At 38.4% G+C, this 24,909-nt stretch overlaps 1 protein-coding gene across 1 annotated transcript; it reads left to right on the top strand.

The window, feature by feature from the left end:
- The first annotated feature begins 58 nt into the window (after window positions 1–58).
- On the top strand, window positions 59–24,664 carry LOC146518669 (SPRY domain-containing protein 3-like). The gene is given in 12 exon segments (XM_085160942.1): window positions 59–186; window positions 1,612–1,758; window positions 1,856–1,931; window positions 9,755–9,879; window positions 10,483–10,517; window positions 10,520–10,614; window positions 10,713–10,901; window positions 15,934–16,083; window positions 17,719–17,776; window positions 18,435–18,554; window positions 18,641–18,765; window positions 20,037–24,664. Coding segments are annotated over 11 exon segments (1,236 nt in total). The 5' UTR covers window positions 59–186; window positions 1,612–1,630; the 3' UTR covers window positions 20,172–24,664.
- Window positions 24,665–24,909: the final 245 nt, after the last annotated feature.

The raw sequence follows: 24,909 nt of genomic DNA, 5'->3' as shown, positions 1-24,909 counted from the left end.
CTACAAACTGCATCGCTGTCTCACGGCACTGCGCAGGTTAAATATTTCTCTTCGTATTCATCCTCACGTTTGATTGGTCGAGGAGGCGGGACTTCCGACAGCGCTGGCTTGGCATAAAGTGGCATAGTTCACCTCCTTAAAATTGGAAGAAAAGCCGAAGAACGACGCGTTACAAGTTATAAAACAGTAAGGAATCATTATAAGACAGGAGGACTTTGAATAGTGTGGGTGTAAACTCTATTGTATCCATGTTTACGTCTTATAACAAGCCACAAAGCGAGATAATGTTGTGGAGCTGAAGCAGCTAGCCGGCCAACAGAGTCCTGTCTGTAGTTTGGGAAATGCAGTGTCGTGTTTGGTGAAGGCTCGTAAATTAGTAAATCGTAGTGGTTAAAAGGCAGGAAACAAAGTGATAGTACGACCTTACGGCTTTCATATTTATTTTCTTTGGCAAAACAAAAACAAAAAAAACGCACGCATATATATTATATGCATGATAGTGACTCGTATTTTACAAAGGTTTCAGTAGTGTATGGCAGCATTTTCAGACTTTTTCAACTCTGCGCATGTCTGTATAATGATCCACCTTTGACTCAGTGAAAAGAAAATATCCACATCACCGTTCACGACAAATATACCTCTGTAGTAAAGGGTGAATTTGAATTTCAAAAAAGAAAAATATAACTTTGTGTGTAATGTCACGTGAGTCGGCACGGCTTTGATTATAGACTTGAGAATATTACTTTCTTATAATATTCTTATAATATTAGAAAGTAGTATCACCGAGGTAGACCTGAGACATCAGCCGATTGGGTAACTAACAGGTGAAGTGCAAATCTATTTGTCATTTATAATACAAAACTTTCTGTTTCAAGATCCCGCTTTTTAAGCTTTTCAGTTTCAGTTTTTTGTCTTGTTTGATAGTAATCTGAATATAAGAATAAAGTATAGTTTAGGAAAAAATATGTGTACTTGCATCCTTTTACTAAGTGATTTGCCTTTATATTATCAGCACGTAATAAAGAAAAGAGAGCAAGAGACAAAGTGAATCTGGGAGTCATGTATTCATGGGAATCTTGAGATGAGACAGTCTATTCTTGAGTCAGCCCCAGTTCGGTTAGCGCATCGGTCGCCCACGGGAAAAACCTGTCATGGGGCCAACACAATTGGGGGGGGGTGCTTACGTTCGTGCCTGTTGGCAGGGTGAAGTCCCTGTCCAGGCCTTTGCTTGTCTTTGGAAAGTAGGATTAAATGTGAACGGAAAAACAGAGTCTCCTCACAGGAAGGGTTTGTCCTGAGGATCAAACCCAAGTCTTTTGCATTGTTTGGTTGCACAATATTGTGGTCAGAAATCATTGCTGTTTTATTAAGGAGGCCCTGTGCTGCCCCTGAATTTCCCAAACTTATACTTTTGGTGACTGCATTTATATTTAATTTTTCCTCATAAACTCATGTCAGTTATATAGTAACTAAACCTCTGTGCCTTGTAGACGATAGAGTCAGCGTAAAAACACTTCTTGTTCATAATTTGGTGGAGTGGTCCACTTTTACAGTAACTTTTGGTGTTTTAAAACCAATTATTTTATCTCAGATGTGCTCTTTGTGTTCTAGATTGTGATGGTTTTCCGACATGGACGACATAAACCTTCATTATCGCTTTCTAAACTGGAGGAGGCGAATACGAGAAATTCGTGAGGTGCGAGCTGTGCGTTACCGGGAGAGACTCAAAAGGATGTTGAGAGATGGTGACGTACTCAGGTAAAAGCAATGCCACTTTGGGAGATGGAAGAGAACCTTTCTACTGATTTGGCATCCGATTTCACTTAAGTGCTGATTATTACGGATCTTTTTGTAGGTATCATGGGAATTCAGATGAAGTTGGCTGCTTTGTGGCGGCCAGGCCACTGTCGAAAAGAAACCGCTATTTTGAAGTAAGTGCACCATCTTATGCGTTTACTTAAAACACCATTGTGATCATTTTTGTACCCTCGCTGATGTTTGTGTTTTCACTTGTCTTGCCTATTCTGCAACACAATGTACGTGTCCATAACCATGATATCTTGGATTGATTGCCACATTAAAGAACTGAAATTGGGACCAGCTATATGGTTTTAATGGCCACAGTTGGGAACCATTCTTGGGTGTATTCACATCAGGCATCATTACATGGATTTCCCCTCTCGTCTGCTGTCATACACTCACACTACACCTAAAGAAACGGGGGTGTGTACGCTTCAATTTGTCTCAGAAACTTGCTCTCTCTCTCTCTCTCTAATTGACTTTTGAAAGTGGTCACCAGGCACGTGCAGAGGGGGGGGGGGGGGGGGGGCTAGAGGGGCTTGAGCACCCGCCCCTTTCCTGATGGGTGCCCAAAGTGCCCTTTTGTTGAGGCAACTTTTTAAAAAAAATAAATATTTTTTTATGTGTGTGTGCGTGCGGAGTCCTGTCTGGGCCCCTCAACAATAATATTTAACTATTAATCACAGTTTTGCTAAATAAAAGGATCTGGCTTGCATCAGTCACATGATCACATTTAACCAATGATCGCTCTTGACGGCAGAACGCGCTGGTTACGAGCCGGGAACGAGCTCACAAAGAGCACACGCATTTTTAGCGGTCCGGAGCTGTAGGAGAAACACAAATTAACTCAGAGACACAGACTTACTATATTTCTTCCATACAGACTGATGCAACAAAACCAGTAAGTAGGTGTACAGCGTACACTGTAGTGTATAGCACACAGGAGTATTAGCTTATTACGTATACGTTGGTAAGCTGTCTTGTGGCAACTGACGCACTGAAACAAACGAGCGTGCTGTGTGTGCAACAGCGTGACAAACATTACCTGTCCTTTTATTAACTGCACAAGTAGTGCTGGTCATAGCTGCTGGCTACCTGTGTAAGGCTGTCATGGGTCTGTAGCTCTGTCCACCGTTTTAGGGAACATATTTAGTTTTAAAGTAAGTTACCGGGCTTTTCCTGCCTTTCTGGAGGGATTATATTTCACTAAAAAACGATCTAATGTGCATGTCCACATAATTATGCATTATTATAATATTTTAAAAAACACACGCTGTATTTTAAAGAACATACATTAAGAAGCAGATTATATTAGATTTATATTTTAAATTAAAAAAAATTGGATTTTACAGCAGTAAAATTATTGTATCTCTACAGTTTAAAAATGTAATAAGCTTTGCCCCTGCACAGAGTGGATAGTGAAACAAATGGAATCATCATAAATACATTATTTCATATTTATTACTTCCCCCTCCTCATTGCTTTATTATTGTAGCTCTAGTAATAAATAATAATGTAAGGATTCTGGATCAGCACCGTGATGCCCATAGTATATACAGTATTCTGAAGAAGGTCTAAAATGTCACTGTGTGTGCATGCATGTGTGTGTTTTATTTAGATGGATTTTTAAAAAAAATATTACTCATGATATAACATTGTCCAGACATGCCTGGTAAGGACATGAGGAGGAAACAGTAGGAGCTGTGTGAGGCTACTAAAGGCAGTGCTATAACATTTTTCTGTCATCACTTTCAAGGCTCGCAAAATTTCAAAATCTCTGGTAGCCCTTTGGGCAGGCATTCTTCAGTTTTTGGTAGCCCAAAATAAATTTAAGTAGCCCGAATAAAAAATAAAACAATTTTTTTTATGTTTTGTTTCATGTTTTTATGTTTTGTTTGAAACAAAAATTAATCAAAAAAATTGTTAAAATAAAAATTACAACAACTGTATAAAAATTACAATCATCAACTCAAATACTTGGTTCAAATTGAACAGAAATTTCTATGAACTTGTAAGAACTGTGTAGAACATGAATCAGTCTGTGTCAGATCCTGAATCTGAAATTTCCACTGAAGTCACGGGTAAGAGGCAAGTGGAACCAAGATCTAGGCCATTTGCTTTTTGAAGTTTGCAAAGACTGCTAAATTTTGCCAATGGTAGTTCACTCTTTGCAACATAGCACGCTGTTCTAAACAGATTTTTCAGGAGTTCTTGTTGTGCTTGGTTTATTTTTAGTATGTTTTTTGCATTGCTGTTTGTTCTGGGAAAGATAATGCAGACTGGGCAATAATGCATTTCTTGCATTTCTCATGGGTTCTGACGGGGTCTTTCTTAAAATTACTGGTCCCAGTAACAAAGGCGCTTGTCGACTCAGAAATCAAATGAAACTCACAACACACCTGTCAGAACATCATGTTATTTAGCTCATCATATTCCAGCCACAGAAATTATTTTGTCCATGAAACCAAAAAAGCTGCGCTTTCTTTTTGCCTCGTAGTCTGATTTGTCATAACTTTTCCGTTTTGTGGTAAGCTTTTCTTTGGCTGCCCCTTCTTTCACCCTGACCTGTCTTTTTGGCTCAGCAGAACTAAAATACCAGCGTAAATCCTGCTGCTTTTACACACGTACTTACATAATGGTCAGCGAGTCTTTGCGCACTCAACCTCTCACATGTTTAAGCTTGCTGCGAGAGATTTCACTTGTCATGTTTGAATAGTAAGCTAATGAGTGATAAGACAAAGTCAGAGGAATTGGTGCGCAATTAATCGTCACTTACCAATCAGTGCTGCTGCTCTCTACACACCGTTCGCGCGATGGCAAAATGAAAGTGAAAGCAAAAAAAACAAGCGCAAATTCAAACGCGATTTCAATATGTCACATATTGACAGTGGCTCATCGATGCCAATGACATAATTACTCAGCTACATTGGCGAAAGAATGCAAAAGCATAGACATATATTTTCCTTCCTATGATAGCCCGACGGGCAGGGCTGAGTTAGATTTTGGTAGCCCGACTGGAAAAATCGCTAGCCCCGGGACGTCGGGCTAGCGATTTTGCGAGCCCTGATTTTATTATAGATTAAGTGCAAGAGTTGTTAGGTGTGGATAATTAGATTATAGTTTATTGCAATAGCAAGTTGTGCCTTGTTCTCAGATAGACAGCAAGTGGAGAGTGATATTTGAGATGATGGGATGGAAGGAAGAAGAGAAGCAAAGAGTGATTCACAGGCAGAGCCTAAATTATTTCTCACAGTTTTTTGTTGCCTTATGGTTCCAAGCGCTGTCACCAATCTTTGCATTTTGTTATTATCTCATGACACTTGTTTAATCAGCTACCATCTCTCCTATGGACTTTTTACTGTCTACAGTCTCAGATCAACACAGCCCTGCCCTTCCCATATTAGATTCTTGATGAATGTGTGTTGTTGTTATTCAGCCTGGTTCAATGTGCCCCTTTAAACCTCTCTGCACGGCCCTGGTGGTCACACACTGTCCTCTCACCTTACCTGTACATCTGTTAATTAGAAATTAACAAGCTCTTTGTATTAAAACTATTATTCCCATGCTCATACACTAATTTCCTGCCAACTGAACTGTACCTGTGCCCAGTTTTTCTCACACTCACACTGGCCAAACACACTGATCTTAGGGGGGTTAAACATGCTCAGGCACAGTGTGGATTGCCTGCTGTGAGTTCACTCTTACTGCTGTGAGTTCACTCTTACTGTTGATTAGTTGATGATGTAATGTTGGAAAGTCCGACAAGTTTTCTGCCACCCTCTTAATTTCTGAGCTGGACTGTTTTCACTGTTTGTTTTTTTTTAAATCGAAGACTTCTGTAGACTTTCTCTAGTGTAGGCTTCTCTTAGTTATGACCTCTGTGAATGGAGGTTTTCACATTTCACAAAACCCAATTGGGTATTGAACAAAAAATGTTTTAAATGTATTTTTACTGCGCTGTCGTTGCAGTTCAGCGTTAATAAAAAAGCCGTGTTCCCGTTTCCACATGACAGTGCGGTTTTAGAAGACTTGAATATATTATGTGTTCATTCTGCAGTATGCAGTTTAATTGACGTGGAAGTTACGTTCAAGTAATGAAAGTGATTGTGCACAGAAGAACTTCTTTTGTGGTGTTATCGAAGAGAAACGGTAGTCCTGTCTGAGCCTGAAAGTAACTGAATCTAATCATCAGGCACTTGTAAAATATTCAGCAGTATATTTAAAACTCTCATTTTTTCAAATATGTAAAAAAAATAAATAATAATTTCGTTTTCCTCTTCCATGCTTTGCACCTGTTGTTGGACTGTTAGCACCAGAGGGAGTTTATAGCCAGCAAGGCATTCTGTCACTCACTACATAGTAACATACAGTGTTTCTGGGAATGAAAGAAGTTATCAGCACATTTTATAAACTGCTCATTTATACACTGAGCCTACACCTACACAATTGTGTAATTGCGCACATTAAACAAAGAGTAGCTAGAAGAAATAAAACCTTGTTATTGTCATAGGATTTTGTTAAGCATTACTTACATATGAGGTTGCCTATGATTGTAATCTGATAGATTTATTGTAAATAGTGTAGTCATGTGGCTTGGTGCTTTACCAGGTCTTGACTCTCTCAAGTGTTAATGCTACAAGATGACACTAAAAGCTCAAAGCACAATAATGCAGAGTTACAACAATGAGTCGTTTTTTAATATATATACATGAAAAGATTATGAGTTCACGAGTGACGCATGAACTGTTAAACAGAATAGACAGACTCCTAAAGGTTTGTTTTACACTCATAATAACACAATTATGTGTTATTATGAGTGTAAAGGTGAGGCTGTGTTTTACCCGTCGGTTAGGGTTAGATTCCTACCATCACCTATTGTCTGGGTAGTGACTGAAAGAATGAGGTTATGAATATTAGCAGCGGGAATGAGTTCCCTTTAAGGGTGGCTGGACTCTATAGAAACAGCGTGAGGAGCTTGGTCGTTAGTCACCATGAGTGGCTTGGAGTAGGATGTCTCTTAGGTGAGGTGTTTCGAGCACAACCTACTGGAAGGAGCCCGCAGCGCAGTCTGAGGACTCGCTGGAGAGATTATATCTCTTTGCCTGCTTGGGAACTCCTATGGGTGTCCCTACCCGGATAAGCTGGAAGATGTGGCTGGGGAAAGGGAAAGCTGGGCTTCTCTGTTTATAATGCTGCCCCCACAACCCAAACCCAGAAAATCGGCAGAAGATAGATAGACGATTGGATGGATGATCCATTTTGGTGGTTGCCAAAGGATCAAACATCCACAGTCACTGTGTGGTTGAAAAATACAAACATTAATTTCTTGTACATTTAATTTTTGAAACTGTGTAATAGGAGGTTCAGTCTTGGCACTCCCTCTTTATTTTGTGTGACACAAGAAGACTTGGCAGGTCCCCTTCATTTTTGGAGTCATGATGAGAGATGAATCATGAAACTTCATGGGAAAATGATGCCTTTGAGAAACGAAGATGTTTCAGCTTGCAGTGATGATTTGTGGAATCACTTGGCAGGTTTTTCCTTTGTTTTGTTTTTTTACATTCTGTGCTGTTGAAGCCAAATTCTCAAAGTCATACCTGCATGTTTTTGAAACAACACTGTACATATTTCCAGTAGCTGTAATTTTCAGCCACAGCTCATTCAGTTTACCAGGTTTCACTTGAGGGTTCATTTTTTCTTTTGAACCTACATTTTTGAATCAAGGGAGGACCTTGAAAGATCCCGTGATTCAAAATATTTGTTCTTGAAGCTTCAGTACATGATAGCAATCACATTTAATCATAATTCATGCTAAAAAGAAGAAAACTCACTTTATCTAAAGGTAGCTAGTGTCGTTTCATTTAATTAAAAAAGTGATTTTTTTAAATTATTTTGAGTATTCTAGAAAAATATTTGCAAAATCAAACTTCACATTTCTAGCAAATGATTGTCAATTTTGGCAGCTAATGAGGGAAGATATAGCTAAAGTTAGCTAACTACGTAGGCTAGTATTTGCCATCTTCAGCATGCAATTTTTTAAGGATATGTTTGTGTATTCGAAGTCTACAAAATACCTCTTTCTTTGTAGGGCTGCCAGATTTTACTGTCAACATCAATAGATTCTGATTCTGATCGCTTACTTGAAAACTTCTTTAATCAGTACCAGCAAAAGTACCCAGTTGGGTCTCCATTATACTTGTTTTGTAATTAAAAAAAAGAAAAACAGATACTCAGTGTTTAAGTTTCGGTGGTAACTTTTGAGCTGTTGAGTCTGATGATTCAGTCACTTAATCCCTGACAAATCAGTTCATAGTTCAAATAGTCACAGCTCATTTCAAGTCATGCACCCTGTATTTATTTTTTATTTTCTGGTAATCTACATACTGTACAACATAAAAATCCCAGGACATTGAATGTATCAGAATCTGCCATGTTCAAACTTGCCAACACACACACATCCTGCTTGCTCTGACGTAGAGTGAAAAAGTAACCAGCCCTCAAGACCGATACTTTCATGTGCTTCACCCTAGTGACTCACTGTATGGGAGTTACCTTGGAGGAGGAAGAATACAATTTGCGCAAATGGGCTTTTCAACTAATAAATGATTAAGTGGATGCTAATTGTTGGCCTGATTGCAGATTTTAGGGTTCAACCACATGTTTTCCAGTAGAACAAAAAAAGAAATAAATATTGCTTCTTACTCTCAGGAGATGAGTGTTGAGGTCATGGGAAAAACTTAAAAAGTTTCCTTTTCTCTTTGCCCTGGATTTGCCAGCAGTGCTCCAGTTGCATTGTGTCCTGTAAGGGTTCCCCGGGGATGATGACATATGGTCACTATTTAGTTATCATAACAGTGGTGCAGCCCAGCTCGTTACTTAAGAGTATTCACTTTGGGCCATCGTGTGGGGTTGTACAAAGATCTGGCATCAAGTTGGTTTGGAAATGTTATGAAGTGAAAAGATGAGGAGTGCAAGTCCAAAATAAAACATGTAACAACATGTAAAAAATCTGCAGTAGTGGCAAACAAAACTGCAGGACCCTAGCAGTTGGTTTTTCAGATCCGTTTGTGTGCTGTGATAAAATACTTAAAAACTCTTAACTAGTAGGTAAAACCACGTTGAATAAAATGTATTAATAACAACAGGATATACATGATCAGATATCCATCAGCATTTGTTTTTGTGTTGTTCTTTACTTTATGACTAAATAAGGACTCATAAAAGATGTTTATGTTGGCGCAAAAGTACTAACGTTCCATTAGAACCAGGTTCATATTGGTTCTAAATACAATATTATACATGTATTATACAATATATTATACAAATATGAACATGCTAAACATGCTAGTCATTAACATCTATTTTAGTCATCAGCATTATAATACATTATGCAAGAATTAGCTTAAATCCTGGTTATTTGTGAACATGCACATACTATGCATCTTTTTCTTAGTGATTAAATTGGCCTTATCCTCCAACTGCCACCATAAGACAAGATATGCATATGCATCCTTAACCTCACTGCTTGGTCTCATACTGCAGCTCTTCTAAACACTGTCTCACTTTTTTTACAAAAGCATCTTTACATTTCAAAGTATAATAACTTTGTTTCTATCGCACATTTGAAAATGGAATTGAAAATTCAAAAGGCAAAAAAAAGACAAAACTAAAAAATATAAGTCACATTTAAGATAAAGTTTAAAGATAAGGACATAGGACACAAAAATGCAAAGCTCAACAAGTTAATATGAAATATAGTACAAGATGAGTAATGATAATAATTCTCAATTAAAAAAAAGATCATTGTGTTGCAGGAAGCAGTTTAATAAAAGTCACTGATTCTGTTGCAGGTTGTTTCAAAGCTAGAGAGCAGCTAGAAGGACCGCACACTTTCTTCTTAATGCCAATAAAAAGTGATTTTAATAGATGGTAAAAGTGCTTTTGGTCTTTTCAGGTGACTATAATCGAAACAGGAGTGAGGGGAATGATTGCTGTCGGTTTGGTGCCTCAGTTTTACAAACTGGATCATCAACCAGGCTGGCTACCAAATTCTGTGGCTTTCCATGCTGATGATGGCAAGTATGTGACAATTATTTTCTTTACAGTTACATTCATGATATGGATAAGCTCCACATTAAAGCACTTTTAGCAGTGTGTGCTCATGTGTCAGTCATGATTGATGAACCAGAAACATAGCACTTTCGTTTGAATACTTTTGGGAACAGCCTGAAGGAGCAGAATAAAATGCTTTCAGCAATTGGACGAAGAATAGTCGATCTGCACATCAGGATTTATTGAGGAGGTGTGGTTATCTACTTTGTGAAGGTTTCCTGTATGTTCCCTTCAAAAGAATGAAGTGCGAAGTGATGAAAACTTACCAAGGGCACGCAGACCTGGAACTGAAAGCCGTCAGCTGTACACAAGCATGTTTTAAATTTTTTGGATCATTAGTTTTCAGTTTTATATCGTGTGTTTTTGTTTGAGCTTTGACAGCAAATGATTGGAAAGAGAAAGAGAGCGAGACATAGATTATGACACAACTTCTTACTTTTACAGTTGCACATAATGCAGTACCTTAGATCAATGACTTAAGGCGTTTTCATCTGATTTTTATTGTTTTTGTAAAGATAGAAACAGTGACTGTAGCGAGGTAAATGGCCTCTCCTTTTTGTCTCTCTGCAGGCTGTATAATGGCAACACTGTAGGACAGCAGTTTGGTCCAAATGCTGCAGAGGTGACAGAATCGGTTGTGGAATATCACTAGATGGTGAAGATGGACAGTTAACAGTGTTTTTCACCAAGAATGGTCACGAAGTAAGAAGTGCACCCCATAAGTGCCTTTGTATCACTTTACACAGATTTTATATATTCTCGCTGCTAATCTCTTAAAAACTGTCTGATTGTGTGCTCAGGTTGGCAATGTGGAGATCCCAGCATCTCCTGATGGTCTCTACCCTGCAGTGGGGATGCACTCTTTAGGTGAAGAAGTGCTGCTGGACCTGAATGCTGAATGGGGAATGGAGGAGGATGATGGACAGATGATAGTTGACAGTCACGAAGAGGACTGGGCTCGTCTCCATGATGTCAAGGTCACTGGCACGGTAAGTCCTTTGGAACAGGTTGGCCTTGAGGATGTGATGCTAAATTGCCTAACATGAGCCACTTCACTGAGCAACAAAGCAGCGTAGATAATGAAAAATATCAGGTGGTGTGGAATAGAAAATGAACAGAGCTTCATATGTCTCTTGAGGATAGCAGCTTGGAGTTATATTGGCAGCTAATGGCATAATACACTAAAAATTTCTAGCAGACTGTCAGAGCTGTATTGTAAGTAATGTAGGAAAAAGAAAGTGTAGATCAAACATACAGTGTTGTCTGGTTCTGCTGAACTGGATGTGGTAATCTTTTCAAACTGTCCATTGTGTTATTGCTAAATCCGGAGAAGAATCATGACTCTAACCCTAACTAACCCTTGCAAGATCCAGCATGTTCAGACACCATCTGAGTCTTTTTAAAGTGATTTAAAGTAAGAGAATCAATTGAAAAATACAACATAATGTTATGTGGTGTAAGCCTTTATCTAAGTATTAATTATTATGAATAGAGGCAAACAGGATAATTCATAACTTTATAGCAGTACAGAAACTGTTTGTAACTATTGTGATGGCTCAGTGGTTACCAAATAGTCGCCTGGGCTTGTGCTGGTTTTCTCTAGGATCTCTGGTTTCTTCTGTCATCACAAAACAAGTTAATGCTCTTAACCCAGGACACTTTCACAAAACAGATTCTAAATCAAAAGACTTTCACTTTGTGGTTAAATACTGGCTCTAAACCTTTAAGAAGCTGTAGCAACTGGTGACAAATACTATACGTTTATGCCCATGTGGCTGGTTACAGCTAAACTATACTGTGCTATAAACCATGTATTCAGTGTTTGTATATTCCTTTAAAAGGGGGCTTTGAATTAAAGAGTTAACATAAGAAATGTGCTCACTTGTATAATATCATTGATGGAATTAGTGCATCATCACCCACATTACAACCAAAACGTTGATGTTGTGACAGAAATTGTGACTGCAATATTCAAGATTGTAAAGACAAGAAGTACTAAAGTGAAACAAAGCAATAGAAAAATAACCAACATTTTCTCCGAGGTGTTCAATGACAACTCTAGTTTTCTACATTTGGGTCCCCCCCCCCTCTGACTGCTTGGCTGCAATGTTTTTGTTTGACTCAGCAGTTGATACACACAAAAACTGCACTCTTAGAGTAACCTCCATGCCACCCGCACATTTGTTTATCCCTTATTTCTAAAAACATGGCCCTCTCCTGTGTAAGTGCAGGGCCTGCAAGCTGCAGCATGAACAGCCAGCCTGACCTTCAGGAACACAAGTTAAGGATAGCACTAGGATGCCAAAAGCACAACAAGTTTTAACTTAAAAGTTCTTTTTTTTATTTATTTAATCAGACAGGTCTTTAAGAACGAAAATGTTATGGTCCTTTGCCAAAAGGCTAAGCCTCTTGAGGATTTCACACACAGCATTGCAAGGATTCATCTTTTTGATTATGCATCCTAGCTCTATAGCAAAGTCTGACTATAATATATGTTTGTGAACTTCTCTTACACAATCAATAGTTGAGCAATCAGAATCAGCACACAGGCACAGCTGAGGTCCCTAAAGATTCTTATCTATATCAGATGTTATTAAAGAGCCTAGCAACCACCTGTCAGTGTGATAAAGTGACCCATTTTTAGCATTTATGTACTTACAACACTCTCTAAAAGCATCATATCATTTTTATTTAGTGACAGTAATTTCTCATTTTAGCCACAAAAATCAAAATATGAACAATATCTTGCGATGTCTTCATGTTGCTTAGCAAACACCTAAATGGGTTAACATGGGCATGCATTAGTGAGACTAACTATAAAAGACTGAGATGATCAACCTTTATCTTAAATTAAAGCCATTCTATGTGAATCTCCATATACAGATGGGCAGTGAGTAGGCAGACATCCACTGTGGCACATGTCTGTCTGCTGCTGGGTCTTGCTTTTGCTTTACTGCAGTAGGTATGGAGTTGTTGGTATTATATGTCACGTTAGTATCATTCTGTTACTCACTTTATTTTGTTGCTACTGACAACAGCAACAGTGGATCATTGCCAGTGGTATCAGTAAGAACGCCGCAGGACTTTTAAGATTGCATTCAATCAGAACTAATTCCTCAGATGTTTGGGTTTCTTTATCTACTTAAATTTTCGTTTTTCACAACAATATTATATCATCAAGTTCAATATTGTCATGAGTTGAAATCAGCACAGGTATTTATAGGTTACTGAATGATTAACTAGCAGCTGTAATCCAAATGATAGCTGTGAGGAAAAAAATAAGAAAAAAAAATTCAACTTGTCCAGAAATTAATCAGGAGTAAATACTGATTTAACAAATAATAAATTAGATAAGATTTAAAAATGCAAAATGGCATCATGATAAAATTTAATCCCACTTGTTCGTTGTGACAAAAAAAATAGGAGTTCACTGGGTAACTGTTTTATTTTTAATGAGCTTTTAGGCAGAGAACTTCTGGCTTTTTTAACTGATGAAGGTATCTTCAGATGGTCATATTATATGCACATGTCCTCATCTGCTCTGATGACATTTTAATGGGTCCTGTGGAGAGAGAATGAAATTTGTAGGGCTGAGTTTCTTGGCTGCATGTACGAAACAGGGCAGCCCCTGTTTCGTACCCAGACAGTTAAATGCATAGATGACAAATTAATTTCTGTCATAGAAAGAAAGATACGCACAGCACTGCAGCCTGGGTTTTACCAGCGACAACCGAAGCGTTAAGTTTTCAGCTCATCCATCAGCCAGCTCTGAATACCCTTTGGGAATTTCATGAAGTTTGGTATAGATGTTCACTTGGCCACAGTAATTATAGCAAAATTTCCAAGATAAAATAAGTGGTAGTGTTTCATATCCAAAAGGTCAAAGGTCTTAGATATGGATATGAAGTTTAGCTTGACTGGTTGGTGTAACACTGGTTTCTTCTTGCATTAATGTTAGATGGAAACATGCTCTCTCTTTAGCGAATGTTTATAGCAACCTGAAACAGAAGCTGTAATCAAGCTGGTGCAGAATCAGACATGCTTGCACTAGCAGTCAAATATAATGTAGTGGTTATAATCATTTGGATAAACTTTCTTTCTCCAGTTTTGTCTTTTAAGCTGTCAGAGTGACACATGCAATTTGACTGACCACCCACTTGACTAAAGCAACGCTGTTTAAATTCAACTTTTGGAGAAACTATTTTGGAAAGTCTCAGTAATCTCTGTAGGCTTCTAAAGCTTTTGAAATAAATTCTAAAAGTAGTCATTCATGTAAAGGTAGGTTTTGGACAGTAACACGTTTTTGTTTTGTAATGTGGATCTTTGTAACAAACAACTGTTATAAACAAAACAACCAAGATGTCGTAAAGTGCAGATTTTCAGGTTTAATTCAAGGGGTTTAGCAAAAATGTGGCATTAACCATACCATTTTCTACATGGTCCCTCATTTACAGAGGCACAAAAGTAATTGGCCTGATAAACCGTTTTGTGGCCGGGTGAAGTCTGTTCACTCAATATTCAAAATATATTACACAGATGAATTTGCATTTTGTATCTGTTCTCTGAAATTCTCAATACAAGGTCCAGGGACATGGCAGCACAAGTGAGGGAGACCATTGATGGGTTGAAAATCCAAAATAGATGGCAGAGAAATGGGGAAAAAAACTTCAGGAGAGGCCAAAATCAACAGTACATTCTTAAAAAGAAGGAATGACCAGCTCAGCAACACCAGAAAGCCTGAAAGGCCACCAAAGACAACTAAAGTACATGATGACAGAATTATATCCATGTTTAAGAAAAACAACAACAACATCTAGCCAAGTGAAGAACACTTTCGAGGATGTAAGTCTACAGTCAGGAGACACTTTAATGTAAATAGAGAGGCTTTACAACAAGGTTACTCAGAGAACAAATAGGCCAGATTAGACTTTGCCAGGAAACATCTAAAAGAGGCTGCACAGATCTGGAAAAAAGTTTTTAGACAGATGAAACCAAGATTAGCTTGTACCAGAATTATGGCAACAAAAAAAAAATGTATGAAGAAGGAGAGAAACTACTCATGATCCAGAGGTTATTGGTCTTATCTGTCATGTTGACATGCAGAGACAATGTTATGGCATGGCATGCATGGCTGCCAGTGTAACTGGACCACTAGTGTTTATTGATGATCTGACTGCTGATAGAAGTAAAAGGATCAATTCTGAAGGATACGGATAATGACCATACTGCAGAAGTAACCCAAAAGTTTCATAAGGCAAAGAAATGTATTAACTTAATGCAGAGACAACAAGCAGCAACTGGAGGCGGCTGCAGTTCAGGCCTGGCTGAGCATTTCAAGAAAGGAAACAGCATTTGGTCCACGGGTTCTAGACTTGTGGCAGTCCAAGACTGCAAAGAAGTTTCATCCTCGAAAAAAAAAATCCTAGTATTCATAATTGTGTTGCTTTGATATGCTAAATTAATATTTATCATCTTAAAGTGAGGGACTGTGTATTAAAATGGCTGTTTCCCAAACAGCCATTCAACTTTTGTTGAATCAAATCTAAATGTCTGCACCAGAATTGTGCCTTTGTTTAAAAAACATATGGACCTCACTGTGTTTTTGAGATTAGCAGAACAGAAGTTACATTGGAAATCTGGCAGGACTTTAGTTACTCGATTCTGAGATAATGCCATATGCTTAAACATAATCTAACTGCAGCACTAGGGAAGTTTGATAATGTAACTCACCTCTAGTCAGCTGTAGCACCAAATCCTGAATGTGGTGAATTGACAGAAATTGTGTTTAGGTGTTTGGGGATTTATGTATAAGAGTGAAATACAACTTCAAGTTTATTTTATCCTTTAAAATGACCTATAGACACATTTTTCATATTTAAAGGTATAAAGTACCTCGCTACCTAATCAGATTCATCTTGTACACTCTTGATACTGTTTTCAAAGCAATGTCTGCATGTAATATTATATAACTTCTCCTACTAGCTGTGCATGTTTAACATGTCTGATGGGTCATGTCTGCAGCTGCTGGAGTACGTAGGGAAAGGGAAGAGCATCGTGGATGTGGGCTTGGCTCAAGCCCGTCGGCCTCTAAACACACGCTTCCACTACTATGAGCTGGAGATCACAGATGCTGGAGAGAAGTGTTATATTGCACTGGGGCTGGCACGCAGGGTAAGAGGCTCCTCGTTACATCACGTCATCACGATAATGATCACGTCACTGACATTGATACAAGGGTTAATTTACTATACACACACCGTGGTTATCTGTCAGTAAAGAAAACTTCTCTTTGCCCCTCTAACACCTCGTCATCGCTCTCCCTCATTTGCCCCACTGCTCTCACTGTTTCCAGTCTAAGTGATGGATGACCGAAAGAGGAAAAGCTAACAACAGAATAAATATTGTCTCATTTTACCGCTACATCTGGTTTTCCATAGAAGGTTGTTCCATATGCATGCTAACATGTTTACTGACTGCCCTCCTGAATAGGAAAGTTAGTCCTACTTCTTCTATATTTCCAAATAGTCAATCATTGTAGATTAGCAAAAAATTATTGCACAAGTTCCTCGGGCTTATCTATCTATCTGTCTGTCTGTCTGTCTGTCTGTCTGTCTGTCTGTCTGTCTGTCTGTCTGTCTGTCATTCTTTTATGGAAAATGATGTCCTGATGATGTGTTTTGCAACTAAGTTGGATCTGTTAAATATTTACACATCAGAGATAAAACAAACTGCCTCTGGCCTCATGTGAACTCTGTGCACATCCTGTTTAATGCAAATAAAACACTGTAATAATTGCTCAGGCTGCAGCGATTGCATCGTTTGAACGAGTGATATGAAATGAAGTTTGGCTCAGATGTTGTTGTTCTCCGCCAGCTCGCTCGTGCTCGCTGTTCTTAGTTATTGGATGCTAATTGATTGAGCGTCACTCTTCATAATCGCACCACTGCTTTGCCAGCTGGGATAGTGCTCTCAGCTTGGGAGGTAATGGATTGCTGTTGCAGACACCCTTGACGTTAAGCTCCCCCTCACCCCTCTGCTGTTAGTTACTGTGTGTGGGCACGCCGTGCCCTCGGGTCAGACGTCGTGGAGAATAGAGCTCTGTCATTGTGCTGATTGTTTTCCAGGAATTGTTTTTCTCAGTGTGTCTGCGGTTTTAGTGGAGCATTATAAATCCATCAAACGGTCATTCCTGAGGTTAAGTTCCATCCCCCGTCATCTCCTGCGAGATGCATCAGTCTGCTGATGCGAAGTATTACCTCTTGCTGCAAAAATCAAAACAAGGGTCTCTCTTTCTCTCTCTCTCTATCTCAAGGTAACAAATGCTTAAGTTACTAGTTGCTCAATCATTGCTTATGTTGGATAAAGGAACACTTGTTTATAGTGCATTCCTTTTGGTGTCACTGTCTGCTATTTACTTGCCTGTGGTATTGTTCCAGTCGTGTCTTCTTCACTACAACGTGCGATTTCTCTACCTGTCACTGTGCACACAAACACTCCAGTGCTCTGTGTACGTGCTTTGTGTGGATACTTTAACCACCTAAATTTAGGCTAAACATAGACCTATAAAATCAGCGTTAGGCTGGTTTTATTTCAGGTAAAAGAATCCCTCACAGCTTTGAATAATTGTAAACAATACAAGAGTTCTGCTGGGCATCTCTGAACAGCACCTTTAGGACGTCTATTATGTCTAAAAAAAGTCATGATTAGCATCCCATCTTAGAGAAATAAATGTATAAAATAAAACAATCAGCTTAGCAGTAATTTATTCCATCATCAGCCACAGCTAATTTCTTTTTTGATTTTCAGGACTATCCAAAAAACAGACATCCGGGTTGGAGCAGAGGGTCCATAGCTTATCATGCAGGTGAGAGTGCTCAGTCTGATCCTGATGGTGGATGATTAGGTGTCACTGTCTGTCTGTAACCATTTGAACTCCAATCAAGCCCACGTTTGACTCCCATTGTCAAAATGGTACGATGGACTTTCTTTTTGTAGTGGACACAATCATTGTGTTGCCATCAGTGACACAGAAAATGGCACCAAACAAATGTTTCCAGCGATCTTAAAAAGGGCTTAATGGTTATTATTACTGATCATTGCTTTAGGTTGTATTAACGTAATGTTTCTGATTGATTCCTGAGTAGCTCTATTTTACTCTCAGCACTTGGGAAAAGATATAAACTTCAGAGTGATATTGTTTCAGTGTAATCGGTGCATGGTCTCCCTTATGTCTATGTCTGTTTCCTCTGACTGCTCTGATTTCCTCCCACAGTCTAAATCATGCAGATCAGGTCAAATGGAAACTCTAAATTGCTTGCTGGAGTGGCCGTGTGTTTATCCAGAATCACTTCTTTGGAAAATGAATGATGGATATTTCTTTACACTGTTCACTGTTACATGTTGGCAGATGAGAGATGTTGTTTTATATCTTGATATAATGCCGATCATTTGTTTTTTTATTATGTAATACTCTTGTTAATGTGGAATAAAGTTGTAATCAGATCCCTTGTTGTTCTTCATAGATGATGGGAAGTTGTTCCACGGCAGTGGGGTCGGGGACCCGTTTGGGCCGCGCTGCCTTGAAGGGGACATCATGGGCTGCGGCATCATGTTTCCGCGTGACTTCAGCATTGATGGCGGAGGTGAACGTGTTTATATTGTTCGCACGTTTTTCAAAGTGCCTTCACACGTGCAACCTCTGACTTTCTGTCTTACTGGGTACTTTCAGATGACATCGACGACTGGGACTTCGATGGGGTTGCTAAGCCCTTTGAGGTTCACAATGATTTGTATGCAAACAATGAAGATGAGGATGAGGATGAGGGAGAAGATTTAGAGGGGAGGAAGGTCATGGTGAGATCCTTTCACAGTGTGGAAATTCGAATCATTTCTTTATGTTTTGATGGGAAAATGGGAAACAGGTGCAGCAGTTTATTAAAACAATAAAGCCATAAATGAATGTACAGTATATAAGGAAAAAACAGAATTTATACCATTTTGATGAGTTTGAAAGTCAGTATTTGGTATGATCCCCTTTTACTGCACTCTTAGACAGCTTTCTTATCATTCAGTAGTCTTCAGGAATACTTCTCCAGGCTTCTTCAAGGACATTCAAAGCTCTTCTTTGGATCTTGGCTGCCTTTTGGTGAGCCCACACTGCTTCAGTAATGTCAAGGTCCAGGCTGTGGGGTGACTGATAGTGTTCCACTGTGTGTTTTTTCTGTCCCGGTATGCTTTTACTGCATTGGCAGTGTGTTCGGGATCATTATCATGCTGAAAAATGATCTGGATTCATCACTCCTTCAGACCTGTTGCCACCGATTTTCAGTCCAGTTCTTGTGTAATTTGGCATACCCCAGCCTTTTCCCTTCCTTAAGAATGGCTTCTTGACAGCGACCCTTCCACTGAGACTGTTTCTGTTGAGGTTTCAGTGAACAGTAGATGGATCAGTTGAAGGGTCAGATGCATCTCTCAGGTCCCGTGTCAGGTCTTTACTGGATTCCCCCCCTATTTCTTAAGGATTTGACTTTCAGACACTGGTCATCTGCTGTAGATATTTTTTTAGACCTTTTTAATCCTCTACAATCTGCTCATTTTTTTTTATAAAGTTAACACTACACACAGTGCATATGCCAAGTTTTCAGCTAATGGCACTTTGGGAACAACACTGTAGGTACAAAAATGCAAATATACAATTTTATGTCTGTTAGACTGTGTTATCTTTGGCATTTTTATGTAGATTCAACTAAAATGGGAGCAAAAATTGTGTTTTTGTGAGAGTTTTCTTGTGCAAAAAGATACCATTTGAAACTATTTATTTTCTAAACTATCTGTTATGTGTAAGCACAACCCTGGTTCATCCCTTGAGTTAGGTTCACTTTTTTATTGCTTGAACTCGTCTGAAAATGGTGAGGTGCAAGGACTAGAGTGAATAAGAGCAGAAAAAGCAGAAAAACTTTGAAAGACTCTGGAAAGCCTGGAGAGCACTTTAAGAAACTGCAGTAAAGTCTGGCTCATATGGAAGCAAAATATAAAGAAATAAGGGGTGGCTCAAAACTTTTGCACAGTACTGTATATGCCATCTTCCCAGCAGATAGTCTTAATATATTTTCTTTGTTGTTCAGGTGTTCTTCACCCGGAATGGAAAAGTGGTGGGCCGGAGGGAAGTGGCCTTACCTGTAGGAGGCTTCTATCCTACCATTGGCATGATGAGCACTGGGGAGAAGGTCAGAGTGGACCTGCACCCCCTCAGTGGATGAGCAGGGTGGAGGAAATGAGAGCTGAATGGTGAGATTAGAGCAAGGACAAGGGAATGAGCTTCTGTGCATTTTGGAGATCTGATGGTAAGAATCAACAAATTCCAGAATGTTCCCGGAAAAGTCATTCCAGTGTAGAAGCTGAGTGTGGCTCCCTCGTGCTGGAAGAATAAGTTAATATGCTGGCAAAAACTTTTATAAGAATTATGAGTTAATATTAAATATGTGCCTAAAAAATAGCTTTTTTTAAAATTTTATATTTTAAAAAATTGTTAAAATAATCTGAGATTTTTTAGGAATATGGAGTAATGCTGTAGCAATAATACATAAACATCTTAAAGTTAAAAAAGGGCATAAAATGTCAAAAAGAGGCTCAACAGAATAACAAATGTGAAAGTCCAGAAAGAGCATGAGCTAACAAAAGGACCCTATTACTTATCAGCAATAATGCATGTCAGCAAATGGCACTCTCACAGCCTGCAGCCATCCTGAGCTTATCCTCACAGCTCTGCTGCTTCTTCCTACTTACAGTGAATTACTGACACTCAGTGGTGAGAGTCGCAGTTTAGAAAGAAAATCCTCAGAAAGTCTTCCAAAGAAACAGCTGTGCACTAAATGAACAGTGAGTTTACAGGAAAAACTAGCTGCTCCATTCCTTGTAGGTATGTGTGCTTGTTCTGACATGGAGTCATTACAGCTTATTTTGTGGAAACGGTTCAAGCCACATGCTTTGACGGTTATAAGATAATTAAATTTAATAGCAATTTGTTGAAATTACATCAAAACTGTTTAATGGCCTTTAATTGCTGTGTTTTTGAAAGCTGTTTAAATAAGCAGAAATGTTCTGTAACTCTCTGTGCTGTTTACTTTTTTTGAAAATCTGCTATGATTAAAATCGAAACCATGTGAGAGGAAGAAGCTCAAATAGATTTGGGTGACAGTATGAGGTTCATAGTCCTGTTTATTCACTTCCCTTGAATGCTTGAGTGCTTGGTGTCAAAGTGTAACTACATACATGTTCTTTACTTTTTTCCATCAACCAACCAAGAAAATCACAGATGTTTATATCAATGAAAAGAAATGCCAAACTCATTGGAGCCTCCTGATGTTTTCAGGGGGGAAAAAAATTATGTAATCCTCATATTGAGTGTGTTTTCTATGGATCATCATTAAGTGTTTTAGAAATGCATATCAAATGTCTCCAAAGGAAAACTGAAGAGCAATTCTCAGTTATCAAACTCTGTCAGGGCAAGAATTAAGGCCTTATATTTGCCTAAAGTGAATTTCTCACTAGTTGGACTGTTGGCCTACAGATCTGAATGTGTAAAAAGAAGCCATACTGTAATACTACTTGATGCTCTCAGGTATATTTGAAAATCCAATTTGAAAATGATATGTTGTCTTTTTTTTCTGCAGTGATGTTATCTTGGGCTGTACTTTGAATTCAGCCAAACGTTTTCATGTTCACCCTTTTTGTTCTTGCGTCACATTATTTTCCACTATAATCTATTACAAAAGTCTTTTGTTAAGAAATGTCTGCATTTCCTCTGCCGATAGTTAAGTTGTAGCAGAAGACGGTGCATTTGTGTTACAGGTTGTGAGATGTTCATAAAAATATGGCAGTGGGTCTTCATTTGCTGATAACTCCACAAATTAAAGTGTTTTAATTTTATCTCCAGTTCTGTAAATTAAGTCTTTTTATCAGCTGCAGTTGCACCGTCAATCAGTGAAGTCGAAACACTTTACAATAGAATATTGATCACCTTTAGATATCAAACAAGTGCCTCCATGCCGGTGTTGGAATTGATTCGTGTAGATGTTTTTAGGCAGAAACTTCTTATGGATCTTGTGCATCCCAGATGTTTTTGTTTCTTTTTGGTCAGCAAATATTTAATTATGCTCCATTGCTGCTATTTGTGTGCTGACATAACGTTTAGCATACTGTCACATTAGCCTGTACTGTAAACCATTTTGGTGACCATGCCTAGCAGGAGCTGTTGCAACAGACCTATCCTGCCCTCACATCCCTTCTTATATATGTTCTTCTTTCATATCGAATTCACTTTTTTTGTATTTTTTTGTCGTCTCTTAAAGCAATCAGATAAAAATGCCAAAAATGTTAATAAAATATTTAAAGTCATCACACTACTGACTACATTTCTCTTTCCTCTTCCCTTCAGGTTTAATTTTAATGAGCGTTCTGTGCTGGCTGCTAACTTTAAATCTTAAGACTAACTTCACTTTTTTTAATGCCAGCAAAAAAAAGTTGTGTTTCTTCTATGTAGATGAAATGTTTTTCTGGTTTAAATTTTTTTATTCAGCATTTTTTTAAATGGAGATCATATTAATAGGTTTTTCAGATAAGCACAACATTTATGGGATGATTAAGGTAAATATCTTTCTAAGCACCTACACTGGTTAGATAACAGCAAAGCTGTAAGATGACAGTAAACATTGGATGTTATTCATTCAGTATAAAGGGATAAAGTTCATATTTATCATAAATTAGAGCTTTTTCTTTGGCTCACTGTGAATCACAGATTGTCAGTTCTCAAATGAAAATCAATGACCTTGCCAGCATCAATAGCACTCATTTCAAGATAAATTAAGAACATGATGTATTCTGACTGGTCTGAAACTGAATAAAATTAAAGACCATGACACAACGGTCAGGTTGGCAACCTGCAGCTCTTTAGTCCTTTTAGTGCGGCTCCGTGTGGTTTGGGAAAATAATTATTATTTTTTTAATTAGCTGAAGTGTATTTTATTTATGTTAGTTCTTTTTTAACTTGTAGTTCTAAATTGGAAGATTACTGTGATATTGAAATATAAATATAAAATTATATTCTTGGTTTTTGATCGCTCAAAATAAGCGTCACACTTGCGGAAGCCGATATACCCACCGAAACACCGTGCATTTATCAAGACTTTCAACCCCAGGTAGGCTAATTATCGATCTTCGGATCCACATTATGTCAACAGCTGTTCTCCACCGTGAACTACATTAAAAACACACCGCTCACGCCTCACAGACGACAGCTTACAGTCCTGCGTAAAGATGAAAGTGACTTTGTACAGCTCCGATTTGCAGACGCTGTGCGCAGAGGTTCAGGAGCAGAAGTCCCATTGTAAACATACCACAGCAGACCCGACAATGTTTCCATGAACACGCTTTTCAGCATCTTGTTATTGACCACTTTTCACACATGGTTGCTGTACGCATACAGCCGGTATTAAAGCTCACAGCCCGACACATACCAACACAACAGCATAGATGGCACAGACGTTAAGGCGGCGAGGCGTGATTGTGGATGCCGCTCAGGTCCGTCTGCCTCCCCTGCAGCAGCGCTGCAGACCACGCCCCGCCACACACATTAACCAGGTAAAATACATATTTAGGCAGAATTTTGCAAATATCTATTTTTCATCTTTTAGCAGCATAGCGCTTTTTTTCCAATTATTTTTTTAAAAGTCAGGTCAAGGCTCCAAAAGCCCAAAGGCGATATAAGGGTGGCGGCTCACAGTTTTTGTTTGCAACATGGATCATTTTAGTTCAGCTGGGTGTCTTTCCTTTTGTTATATTTCTTTAAGAGTTCAAAATGTGTTAATTACATAAATAAAATGCAATTTTCTCTGTAGCACTTCATGGATTTAAGCAACACACCTTAGTTGTTCACACAAAGCATAAAGGTAAAAAGAAAAAAAAACAATATATACAGTGTTATCATCATTTTAGATGTCAAAAAGTATTTGCGGCTCCCAGTGTTTTCTTTTGCGTGGAAATCGCGTCCAAATGGCTCTTTGGGTGCTAAAGGTTGCTGACCCCTGGTCTATATGAACCTTTGTGTTCCTGTGTAGTTTATACATTAAAAGAGTCCATTTTTGCTCAAATCCTCCATTGAACGGACAGCTTAGACTGTGGTACCCAAAGTTTATTGTTCAATTTATTAAAAACATACATCCCACCAATATAAAATACAAAGTGTTAACATTACATTTGAGAAGAATGAAACAAAAAAAATCTGAAGGCCCCAAGGGTATGCAACTGAAAAGTTTCCTACCAGAAAAAGTTCTGTACTGTGGCAATGGTGATTAATAATAAAAATATTCTAACATGTAACATCACAATCAAAAAGCTCTAAATAAATAACATATCGAAGCTTTTTCAGCTATGATTGAGACTAAGGGAAGCCTTTTCTGATGTATCACTGTAGCGCTAACTGTACTTCTATCAAAGCAAAAATCCCCCAGCAGCATGGTGTTGGACTTCACTCGCTTGTTTGTCTGTATACCTAAATATCTAGTTACTTTAACAAAGTAAAAGCGGCTGGCCTTGTGATAGTTGAATGTTCAGATGCACAAATGTAATCATAGTGAGATGCGGAGCCCTGCGTCAGGCTGGCAACCTGTCCAGGTGTACCCTGCCTCTCGCCCTATGGTAGCTGAGATAGGCGGCAGCTAGCATAGTACACTTGATTGATTGATTGATTGATTGATTGAGAAAATTAAGTGATTTCAATATGCCTGACGCTTGCAGAGAGGAAAAAAAATTAAAGTAATTACATAACAAAGGGATGGCTATTAGGGAGTACTGACACTAATGGACAGTATTTTCATCCCTGAGAGAAGACAAGGCTTTTGTTGTTGTATGGAGATAAGGTAAATTCTTAGCAAGCACATAATTGTTCAACTTCTGTTTAATTTTTTCTCTTTAATTTACTATTGAAATTAAATCAAAGTG

Source organism: Neolamprologus multifasciatus, chromosome 5 (genome assembly GCF_963576455.1).
Source record: "Neolamprologus multifasciatus chromosome 5, fNeoMul1.2, whole genome shotgun sequence".
NCBI classification, from domain to species: domain Eukaryota; kingdom Metazoa; phylum Chordata; class Actinopteri; order Cichliformes; family Cichlidae; genus Neolamprologus; species Neolamprologus multifasciatus.
Note: the sequence above shows the minus strand (reverse complement) of the source record. Positions and strands in the feature narration are given on the sequence as shown.